The sequence below is a fragment of the Lissotriton helveticus genome, chromosome 3_1 (genome assembly GCF_964261635.1).
Source record: "Lissotriton helveticus chromosome 3_1, aLisHel1.1, whole genome shotgun sequence".
Taxonomy (NCBI): domain Eukaryota; kingdom Metazoa; phylum Chordata; class Amphibia; order Caudata; family Salamandridae; genus Lissotriton; species Lissotriton helveticus.
The window spans coordinates 441511648-441524503 of NC_136061.1; the positions used below are offsets into that span (position 1 = coordinate 441511648).

A 12856-nucleotide genomic window follows, 5' to 3' on the forward strand; every position below is an offset into this window, starting at 1 on the left:
TCCACAAAACGCCAAAGTTATTAGACATACAATTTTCAAAAATCCCATAGAGAAAAAATCCTAACTATATATACCTACTGGCGACCGCCAGTAGGTATATATATATATATATATATATATATATATATATATATATATATATATATATATATATATATATATATATATATATATATATATATATATATATATATATATATATATTCTCAAAAAACTGCTTGTAGTTCTTATTGTCACTGTGGGAGACGGAAGGCAGGCAAGGACCAACTTTCAATGCTTTAGATGATTTTATTTTTAATTTTCTCAATCGGCCATATGTATACATATATATATATCAGGGCAAAATCGAGCAATAAGGTACACCGTAAGGCATGTGAAGTTGTGACCACCATTTGCACCCCTCGAGATTGATCAATCGAAGAAGAAGAGAACCACCGAAAAATCAACTCACCATACAATAACCTTACCAATCACATGCATGCATGATGGACAAATGAGGGACAGGCTGAACAACTGTCTGATCCACTGAGCGCACAGCAGTACATGGTCGTACCAAGTCGAAGCTCCAAAAATCTGAATAAGCAAAACTGATCACTAAGTAAAAGGCCTCTGCATTGCCATTTTAAGCAAGTGATCTTGAGGTAAACATTACCATGAGTGAGAGAGACTCTTTGCACTGTTCTCATTTGAAAGCATAGATCAATTAAGATCAGGTCAGTTAAAGGCAGTGCTGTGCTATGCATATTTTAGGTCTTCTGGGAGAGGCTTCTCTGCTAATGCGAGTTTGTAGTCCTATAACCATGTATTTCTGTGCAGGTTTTCTTTGCTAATTACATTCTTATCATGAATCTTGCTCGAAGCTTATCACTTCTTTTTTCGTTATCTTGTAGGAAATATTAATGGAATCCCATTTTGGCGGTTTGTACACATCTTGCAATCCTGTAAGGACCTTCAGTATGAAAATGTTGATCTGTTTTATGCAGTAGGAGACTACGTAGCTGGAACTATGTACATGTGGCAGATTAAACAGGTGAGATATGAGCACCTGAATTCCCAGGACTCATACACCCAGCTAGTAATGGATGAGGTAGATGTTTCACACATAGGGCATGGTGTCTGTTTCTTTGAGGGTATGTAGCTAGGACTATGTCCTACACTGGCTTCATCTAAACGTAAATTGTTAAAATGGTGCTCCACTTTCAGGGCTTTAAATAAAACAGGTTGAAATTGATTTTGTCACCTATAGGTAAAAAATATTGAATCCATGTAACAAATAGGTGATTGAGTTTCCAAGCAGTTGCTCCTGCAGGAAGATTTGTTTAGTCAACAATGTTGCAGTAATTCTGCACAAATACAGAACGATGCGCAGGATTATTGGACCTTGGTGTGTAGGGACTGAGTCTTCCTACCACCTTAGTACCCAAGAGCCCAGTACCGACTAGCTATATTGTCTCACTTACTCCCTCATAGAGAAACAAATGATTAGACTCCCCAAAACACAACAGTCCCAGATCTCTCAGGAATCACGGTAAAAGAGACACCCTTTTGCTCGCACTTTTGGATTTGTCCACAATAAGATCTGACAAAGACACAAAACAGTTTAAAATATTTATTTTAACTAACGTGCCCTAACATGCAGTATACGTGCCACGACAAGAAGAAAAATGCATAGTACAAATACAGTCAGCATAACAGCTAGTCCATATATCATGAAGAGAGATGTCATCATGGAAAGACAATGGAGAAAAGACTATAGCGCCTAACCTCCCTCCCTCCCCTTGCTAAGAAGAAGTATTATTATATAATAGAAGATCTCTGGGCTTTGTCAGCAGACCCCAAACCTTAGCCTATCGATGGTAGATCTACATCATAGACCCCAAACCTTGGCCAATAGATGGTAGATCTACATCATAGGTGCTGTCTCGCTCTTTTCCCTGGAAAGGTCCTTCTCCAAGTGTGTCTCACCTATTTGTGTACCCACTAAAAACCAAAGTATGTTGTACAAACAACAGCTGCATTAGTATGTTTTGTCTAAGGCCTGGGTAGAACAAAATAACAAGGGGCCGTAGTGTAGTTCCTATAATCCTGATAGGCTCTGCGCATTGGAATAATATACACTATAGATTTGACATAGGACTGAGGTCAGTATGTCTCTATGGAGTACATTAAACTTAATTACTTGTGTGTGCCAGCTAGCTCAGAGGTCACTAGAAACGTCTTGAATGAACAAGAAAGATCAGTCTCTGACAACCGCATAAACATGACAACTTTTTTTCCCTTAGAATTGGGACAGTTCTCCTCAGAATCGTGGAAACAATAGAGAACAGTTTCACCCCAGTCAATCGTGCATGCTTCGTTTTTACAGAATTACACAGAAATAGGTAGACTGGCGTTTCAATAAAAAGGGTTTATTGAACACACTTATTTCTCGTGCAAGAGATATGAGCTGCTACAATCGTAAGTCAGAATGCAAAATATAATACGTACAGCCTCAGCAGTAAGATAAAATAATACTGCAATAGCATGGTTTGTAGCTATGACATATATTCATAAAAATACATACATAAATAACAGGCTAAAATGTGAATACTCATCTGGTGCTTCTAAATAGTTCTACCCCAGTGTACCTAACCTAAGTGTAGTACGAGGTAAGAAGTAGGTGCTGTTTGCTAAAGTATAGCTAGCTATAGTTTAGTTTTGCCAAAAATTGACAAGAGTCCCTCTAGGTTCTAGTCTGCTCTATACTTTCGAATGAGAGAGATTGGAATCTCTTTCCGGGTCTCAATCTCCCGCAAGGGGTGTCAGAAACACTGGAGCTGGATTCTCTGCAAGGAGGATAACAGCGTCTGGTCAGTGCGTCAGGTGGGGACTCAGATTCCTTCCAAACTTGCTGTGGTGAGCCGCGTAGCTGTGCCGTGCAAGTAGGCAGCGGAACCGTGATTTGCCATGGCAAGGGAAGTTATATTTATACCTTGAAGGTGTTTAGGAATACCAGTATTGACGTAAAAGTCTGGCAGAGGAACGTCATGAATGAACCCCTAAGGAATAGATGTTCATGCATAATAAATGAGTTCTTGGAGAAATCAATAACCCAAGCAAGGGGAAGTCCTAAAGGCTTAAGAGTCTTGTTTTCCAAGAACTCGTTGTGACGTGGATGGACGGATGTAGGTGACCATGCCTGTATTTGGCTAGCATGGATAATGCCCAAATAAGGGTTGGATTTCTATGCCTAAATAAGGGAAATGTGAATTGTGCCTATATAAGGGCATAAATCGGGAAACCTATATACGGTATCTAAATCGACACACAACAGGGCATTGTTGTTCGACCTTGCACATAATGTTCAGTCAAAATCCTAGGAACATGGAGAGAGTGAACACAGCGATGAGTTCTCATGTGAAGGAATTCATAGAAAATATTGCAAAATATAAAGACGTGTAGTAACAAGCGCAAAGCAGCAGGCAAGATGCAATGTATTCATGCTAAGTTGGTGATAAAGGACAATGTCCCTATGGGCCACGTGACAACAACTGTCATTGAATGTTTGAATATCGGGAGTCCATTTTCAGCTTGGAAGTTACAGTCATGCATATTGTTTTTTAACCTTTGGCCAGGTTAAGGTTCCAACTTGCTCTGCTGACCCCATATTATAATATTTTAGGTTGGTGCAATGTATAGTATCTACAGTTTTTAAGAGAGCAGTGTGTTTTCACCTTGTCTATGTGCTCACTTGTTCCTGTTTGTGTGTCCCTAAATCACTATCCTGTCTCTGTCTTTAGACTATGTAAAGGTGAAGAATGCATACGGGTTTGCAGTTGGGCACAATATTTGAGCCTGCCTCTTCTGTTATTGCAATTCTATAATTTTGTATATCTTTTAAGATGTGCGACTATGGTTTTAGTCAAACGGCTATACCAATACCAAAATGAGGGTGAAATGCTTCCTCCCAGTATTTTTCATATTAACTGTACGCATTGAAACAATTTGTATAAAAACCTAACCAAATTTACGAATCTTGAAAGTATTACATATAAAGAACTAAAAGACATTTTTGTTAGTACCACTCTGTAAAGTATATTTAACTTTAAAGTTGTAAACTTGTACAACAAATTTAAGCGTTGTACAGAATTGAAGCATAAAGTATGGTAGATTAATATGACTAATAGGTAACTGTTTACCATTGAGCGCACAGCTAAGTAAAAGGTGATTATGCAAAGTAACAACGGTGCTCCAAAATGATAGCTAATCGGTTACCACGACTAGATCAATAAGCTCAAGAAGGCTCAACAAGGATACTATAATCATCGAGCACTCAAAAAAGTCCAGTATTAGTGTTCCATTTATTGGTTTCTTGATTCTTGTCACAATTTAATCTTCATTGAAACAGTCCTTGTATTATTTTCAACAAAACAGCAGCCAACGCACGTTTCGTCTGGTCTGATCAGACCTACGACTTCCTCAGGGCTGCAACCCAAACAAATTATAATAATAATAAGTAAACCAATTAATGTCTGAATATGACATATTCACATTCATCTTCATAAGGGTTAAATAACTATTATAGTTGTGTCTAAAAAGAGTTATTTATATAGAATTGTTTACTCACCACCAAGTTTATAAGCTGAAAGCACCACGTGTGTATAATTTTAAACAAATAAATGGAGGGTTCTTAGTTTATTAGTTCCAAATGAAGAGTAAAAGAAAAAGAACATGAGATTGTAGTAACAATTCCAGTTTGGCGTCATGGCTAGACCGCGAGGCTACATACCTATGCCTTCCCTCATCGGTAGCATCAATTTATCCACTTCTTAAGTATAGTGCAGTCATTAATATTAACGTATCTGAAAAAATCAGTGCATACGTATTCAGTCTCATATAATTCAGTACTTAATACCATACTGTACTCAACTCATAATGATCAGGACTTTCTTACCTTATCCTATAAAAGTAACGTCCAAGATTATAAAACGAAATATTATGTGGCTCAGGTTTCCATATATAAGCTTCGTTATATGTTTTTACATTTCAATTTCCATATTCAGTAACAATATCTGTAAAATAATTATTTACAGACCGTTATTTAGTATTTCTGTTAGGCATTACCTTAAATAATGCACTTCGGTTGCCTACAATTTTATAGTGGAGACAACCATACCTCTGAAAGTCTAGAGGTGATCCTCAAATTCTCGCCGGAAAGTAGCTCAGTACCAGTATCACGAGTATCTGTAAACGAATAAATAAATATATAGCGAGTTGTCTAGTGTAAGCTCAGTAAAAGTTCTAACTGATAGTCACATTCTAAGATTACAGGCATCTGTATGCTAGTAGTACACTCACCGATTACAGAGTCACTGGGCACCTCGGATCGCGTCTCATCGTGTCAGCGTCCTACTCAGGCGCCATCTTGATTAGTCTCCTTTATAGCATAAAAAGGGGGTTTTTGAGCGCCATTTTAGTAAAGTTTTAGTACGTCATATACTGAGCTTAAAAGCGCCAGGTTTACCTATTTATAACGATATCGTATACTGCATATATCTTAATTCTCTCGTATTAGAAATATTAATCTCACTTTGAAGTATTTACGTGAATTTTTGCGAAAGAGATTTTCGGCGAGAAAATAGTAACTCATCCATAAATATTTGGCATATTAACGTATTTTTACAATTATCACAGAGCGTGTAATATATTGCCCTAACTATTCTGTATATTAAGAAGCTTCTAATTACTACTCGAATTTCAGTGGTGTTAACAGTCGCCATCTTGGAAAGGTCTCAAATTCTTGTCATGAAATTATTGACTCGAATTTAAATGTTTATGTAGTTGCCCGTTTTATAATACATGCTCGCTCTACAATATAAAGCCATAGTTATTCCTCTGATCGTATACTTATAACTCCTACTCAAATTCTCAATAGTATTATCAGTCGCCATCTTGGAGTGGTCTCAAGTTCATATGTTAATTATCCTGACTCGAGTTGAAATATTGTATACCCTTTTTATCAGTAACACTCGCTAATCAGCAACATATCCTTGTCTTAATATTATTTCTGTCTACCAGTGAGTGGTGGCACCAGCATTTCACTTCGCAGTCCCACCATAGCGCCAGCCTGGTAATAATGGTCAAAAGAGACCCCAGAAATATGCATTGGAGGAAAAGGTAGAAGGATGCGAAAAACAGAACTAGTTTCCAACATGTACAATGTAAATATATAACGGCTTGGATATGTATTCAAAATATCATATCACAATACATGACAGGTTTAGAAGGAATAACATTACATCCCAATACAGTTATTGAGTCTTATCTCACTAATTCTGGGTTTACGATCAAACATATGTCTTGCACAAGAAACATGAAAAAAAACTTTGACTGTGTCTCGACTATAATTACTCATAATCAGTTGTACTAATTATTTACAACTCAAATTAAATTTACAATGATGCTCATATTCACTTAGAGTCATGCAATTAATACAGTACATCATTACTCAAATTCATATCTACAATATAGTTCAAATTCATGATTGCTAAGGTACGAGCATCTAGACTACTGCAACTTATCATATTAAAAAATAAATAATAAAACATATGCAAGCCAATCTTAGTGTACTCAATGACTTGAGTTACCGTGCTTGATCAGGCTATTGTAATTTACTTCCCCCAAAAATATTCATATTCATGATCCACATTTAACCCCATTTCTACTGCTTTAAGTTTAATAAGCCAAGTAACTTCCAACCTTCTGAGTCTCAATATTCTATTGCCACCTCTCGGGTCTGTATCTAGGTTGTCAATACCATGATAGGTAAATGTAAGTCATTGAGAACACTAAGATTGGCTTGCATATGTTTTATTATTTATTTTTTAATATGATAAGTTGCAGTAGTCTAGATGCTCGTACCTTAGCAATCATGAATTTGAACTATATTGTAGATATAAATTTGAGTAATGATGTACTGTATTAATTGCATGACTCTAAGTGAATATGAGCATCATTGTAAATTTAATTTGAGTTGTAAATAATTAGTACAACTGATTATGAGTAATTATAGTCGAGACACAGTCAAAAATTTTTTTTCATGTTTCTTGTGCAAGACATATGTTTGATCGCAAACCCAGAATTAGTGAGATAAGACTCAATAACTGTATTGGGATGTAATGTTATTCCTTCTAAACCTGTCATGTATTGTGATATGATATTTTGAATACATATCCAAGCCGTTATATATTTACATTGTACATGTTGGAAACTAGTTCTGTTTTTCGCATCCTTCTACCTTTTCCTCCAATGCATATTTCTGGGGTCTCTTTTGACCATTATTACCAGGCTGGCGCTATGGTGGGACTGCGGAGTGAAATGCTGGTGCCACCACTCACTGGTAGACAGAAATAATATTAAGACAAGGATATGTTGCTGATTAGCGAGTGTTACTGATAAAAAGGGTATACAATATTTCAACTCGAGTCAGGATAATTAACATATGAACTTGAGACCACTCCAAGATGGCGACTGATAATACTATTGAGAATTTGAGTAGGAGTTATAAGTATACGATCAGAGGAATAACTATGGCTTTATATTGTAGAGCGAGCATGTATTATAAAACGGGCAACTACATAAACATTTAAATTCGAGTCAATAATTTCATGACAAGAATTTGAGACCTTTCCAAGATGGCGACTGTTAACACCACTGAAATTCGAGTAGTAATTAGAAGCTTCTTAATATACAGAATAGTTAGGGCAATATATTACACGCTCTGTGATAATTGTAAAAATACGTTAATATGCCAAATATTTATGGATGAGTTACTATTTTCTCGCCGAAAATCTCTTTCGCAAAAATTCACGTAAATACTTCAAAGTGAGATTAATATTTCTAATACGAGAGAATTAAGATATATGCAGTATACGATATCGTTATAAATAGGTAAACCTGGCGCTTTTAAGCTCAGTATATGACGTACTAAAACTTTACTAAAATGGCGCTCAAAAAACCCCTTTTTATGCTATAAAGGAGACTAATCAAGATGGCGCCTGAGTAGGACGCTGACACGATGAGACGCGATCCGAGGTGCCCAGTGACTCTGTAATCGGTGAGTGTACTACTAGCATACAGATGCCTGTAATCTTAGAATGTGACTATCAGTTAGAACTTTTACTGAGCTTACACTAGACAACTCGCTATATATTTATTTATTCGTTTACAGATACTCGTGATACTGGTACTGAGCTACTTTCCGGCGAGAATTTGAGGATCACCTCTAGACTTTCAGAGGTATGGTTGTCTCCACTATAAAATTGTAGGCAACCGAAGTGCATTATTTAAGGTAATGCCTAACAGAAATACTAAATAACGGTCTGTAAATAATTATTTTACAGATATTGTTACTGAATATGGAAATTGAAATGTAAAAACATATAACGAAGCTTATATATGGAAACCTGAGCCACATAATATTTCGTTTTATAATCTTGGACGTTACTTTTATAGGATAAGGTAAGAAAGTCCTGATCATTATGAGTTGAGTACAGTATGGTATTAAGTACTGAATTATATGAGACTGAATACGTATGCACTGATTTTTTCAGATACGTTAATATTAATGACTGCACTATACTTAAGAAGTGGATAAATTGATGCTACCGATGAGGGAAGGCATAGGTATGTAGCCTCGCGGTCTAGCCATGACGCCAAACTGGAATTGTTACTACAATCTCATGTTCTTTTTCTTTTACGCTTCATTTGGAACTAATAAACTAAGAACCCTCCATTTATTTGTTTAAAATTATACACACGTGGTGCTTTCAGCTTATAAACTTGGTGGTGAGTAAACAATTCTATATAAATAACTCTTTTTAGACACAACTATAATAGTTATTTAACCCTTATGAAGATGAATGTGAATATGTCATATTCAGACATTAATTGGTTTACTTATTATTATTATAATTTGTTTGGGTTGCAGCCCTGAGGAAGTCGTAGGTCTGATCAGACCAGACGAAACGTGCGTTGGCTGCTGTTTTGTTGAAAATAATACGAGGACTGTTTCAATGAAGATTAAATTGTGACAAGAATCAAGAAACCAATAAATGGAACACTAATACTGGACTTTTTTGAGTGCTCGATGATTATAGTATAAAGTATGGTAATTGACATTTTCAAACTTCCTCATCTGTCTTAGACATTGAACAATTTAAGCCTTGACTCTTTGGCCTCCTCTAGTTTGATCTTAAGTTATCAGGTTGACAGTGTACCAAGTTGCAGAGTAAAGCATGCATGCTCTGCCAGTGAAAGATTAACAACGTTTACGCCTACCAATTAACTACTGCAGCTTTAGCGTGTTACCCTCTTCAATTACTGTGCAAATCACTTGCCTTGTACAGTTATTAATTTGCTAAGCATTTACAGTGTGCAACATGCAGCTCAAGTAATTGCATATTCTAAGTGTTAAGGTCTAGCTAGTGACTATAACAAATGGTGGGCTCAGTTGCAACAGTCTGAGTGAATCCAGATCACAAATGTCAACAATGTTAATAAATATTATTGCTCACCAGAATAAGTGATGTGTTGATCAGCTTTTCTATTCTCATTTGGGAATGGATTGCTTCTCGCCAACCAACAGCGTTTTGCTCACGTGCCTCTCATTGCAAACATGATGGATTACTAATTAATTATATCTGAAACATGATTGATGTGTCGTGTTTAACATGTTCTGCTAAATCTCCACTGAAGTTATATTCATAGAATCTCTTAGGATTTTATGTGCCCAAAAGTGTGTATGCTTCACAGACAAAAATTCCCATTTGTTCGTTAAAAACAATTGTATTGCATGTCAAAAGATTTGCATGCTCATTTGTGAATACATTTATGATTTTCTTGTTTTAGATTGTACTCTTTCTTTCATTGTTCGAGAACCTTGGCTTTCGACATGAAGGTTTAATGGATGCTTTTGCTGAGAAGGTTATTGCAAGACCAGACTCACTTATTCTGAAGGACTTGGTGATATCTGTCAGGGTGTATTCAATGCTCAACCACTTCCCAGGAGGCCAGAATCCACAGTAAGTATAATATGTGTTGAACTCTCAATAGCAGCCAGCTGGGCAAGTCACACTTACAGTGTTTCATAACATAAACACTTTCAGCAAAAATAATAATTTATATATTTACCTTTATTTGAGGCTCCGTTTACTAAGGAATTGAAATTGTGCATTACTTTGGTCTGGGCTTCGCAAGACACCAAAAAGTAGACACCAAATACTATGATATGCTATAAGAGTTTTTATGTTTTTACTACCCACCACTCAAAAGAGCCACAGATAGTGACATTTAACAATACAGCACTGTCTAAGGGATAGGTCTTCAAACTGTGGGTCGTGCCCCCCTGGGGGGGGGGCGCGTTCTTCAGCCCTCCACTTCACCTTCTATTGTTGCTTCCAGGCGCGATTTGTGTGTGTCAGCCCAGGCTGCTGCAGCTCCAGCTGCGGGGGGCTCGGCTGAGAGTGTCTTGAGTCACAGGTCTTTAAAGGCCAGAGACACAACAATTTCAGGGGGCTTGGGGGGGGGGTAATTCTTCCAGCAATAGGAAGAGTGGAAATGCAGGGGCGCTAAGAAGGGGTGACAATACTACAAAGCCTCGTTAACGCGTAATTGGTCTTTTAAAGACCTGTGAAGTACTCTGGTGCGGCTGACAGCTTCAAAACTGTTTGTGTGTGTGTGCCCGGGAAGCGGTCTCAGCCCGGCCTGACACAGGCAACGAAGCCCTTTGAGCTCTATGGGCGTTGCGCACCTGATGTTAAAGCATTTGTATCCCCCAAGGTCTTAGTCAGAAGCCCCTTTATGGCGGCACCCTTATCTGGTAAAAATACACCACTGGGACTAGCGACTGCAACTTGTCAAAAGAGTATGCCTTTGTTCCATATTTTTCTTATCTCTGATCCACACTTTGGGGACTCTCCTGCGCCCACAGGGTGTGTCCGAATTGCGACCCTTTGCAAGTCGAAACTGGTCATACAGGAGGTCCTGTGTGTTTTTTAAGGCCTTTGACATGGCTGGCGCCACTGATTCAGATACTGTCAATTCTCACATGATGATAAAATCCGTGTCCATAACATATCTCACTTTTGTGTCCTGCCTCACGTACCCATGCTCTTCAGCCATGTCTGCGTGGAGGTGAGTGACAAAGGGGGACTACCTATTATCAGTGTTCAGCAATACAATCAGACCCACAGCCCTAGCTGCTGTGGAAACTTGCAGGAAGGGCGGAGATTGAAATGAGACAACTCACAGGGGAGACGGCCCACTGGAGCTCTCCTCAATCCATGTGGGGGGGGGGCTGAAGCTCTTTGAGCCCTATGGGCGTTGTGCGTGCGCCTGTTAAAGACCATATGCATATTTACATACCTTTGTAAACTGATTACAGAGGCTGTTTGTTTTCTAGTTCAAGTACCCCATGTGCCCCCACTCTGCCTATTCCTTACATTTTTCTTTTTACTGCCTTAATGTGAGAATGCATTTCATGAAAAGAAATTAAAGTAGGGTTACCGAAATATAGATGTCAGCCATGTGTTGTTTAAAGAGCCTGCAAAGGCCTTGTCTTGACACTGAATAGGGTTATAAATAAAATAGTATGTATTCATTTGTAATGTGACGTTTCAATCTTTGTTCCCTTTAATTATAAGTCATAGATCATTCAGGCAGCCTTAGAACACAATTAAAAATGCTTTCTATTTATTTTTGCTGTTCCTAGTATGCACAGATAAGTGCTGACAATATGCTTTAGGGGACTGCTTACTTTTGTACCGTCTGGGACATCAATATAATGAACTGGCAACCCTAATCGCAAGACAGGAAGTTTGTTGCAGGATGAGCATTTATTTCCTCCATCCTCGATCCCTGGTACCTGAATAATGCCATAAAAGCAAAAGTTTAACTCATATCTGAAACCCTATGCCAAGCCTCAATAACATGCTGAGTAACTTCAACTGTGTCTGGGAATGCACCCTGAATTCAGACAACTCACTCCTCATTCTCGCCCTTCACTTTTAACACTCACCCTGCACTCACAGGGATCACTGTGTACGCACACTGATCACTATGTACTCAACCCACCTGCTCACCCTGCACTCACAGTGACCACACTGCACTTATGCCACTCACCATGAACTGAACATACACCGTTCTCCCTCCACTTACCCTGCGGTCACATGAGCACACCGCACACTCTGCTCTCACAGTGATCACTCTGCACTCACAATGCTCTTGCGCTGTTCACCCTGTACCTCACTCTGCAGTCACACGAGCACACTACTCACCCTACTCATGCAACACTTCACTCACCTGTCCCTCTCACGTGTGCGATCAGTGTAGGGCCAGCCCTGGCTGGGAGTCTTAGTCCTACTCCCCGAAGTTCGGGTCTAGTTGCGCCCCATGTTGCTTCCCACATCGGAAGTACGTTTCACTGCAAGAAATTTACAACGGTTGTATCCATCCTGAAGATTCCATTCTCTGGCAGGTAAGAGTGAAGAGCTTTTTGTATAAGTTTTTTAAAGCCTCGCACCTTTCCCCTTCGCCCATCTTCTAGTGGGAACATTGGATGTTTCAAGGAGAAGGAGATTTGGCATTAATGCCATAGGTGCTGACTTTGGTTCTGGGGACCGGATGCGAGTCTTGGTATCGGCTCAACATCTTGTGATTCTGGGCAAAATCACTTAATTTACCAGTGAATTATGAAAGGTGACCTTGATTAAAGTCGCTGGTGCTTGTTTAATATGTTACAATCCCTAGAGCTGAGTCCACAAGCCTAATATAACAAGTATTATGGAAAAAAACATGCACTCCCACTCCTGTGACTTGG

At 38.4% G+C, this 12856-nt stretch overlaps 1 protein-coding gene across 6 annotated transcripts in view; it reads left to right on the plus strand.

The window, feature by feature from the left end:
• The window catches only part of FASTKD2 (FAST kinase domains 2), a 328458-nt gene that overhangs the window by 156092 nt on the left and 159510 nt on the right, over window positions 1-12856 (plus strand). For all 6 annotated transcript variants that reach the window (XR_013608646.1, XR_013608644.1, XR_013608645.1 and 3 more), the window contains exons 6-7: window positions 891-1030; window positions 9889-10061. Coding sequence is in view for 3 of the 6 variants with exons in the window: in XM_078680305.1 (XP_078536431.1) it covers window positions 891-1030; window positions 9889-10061 (313 nt within the window). In the remaining 3 variants the exon portion in view is untranslated. The remainder of the gene's footprint in view (window positions 1-890; window positions 1031-9888; window positions 10062-12856) is intronic.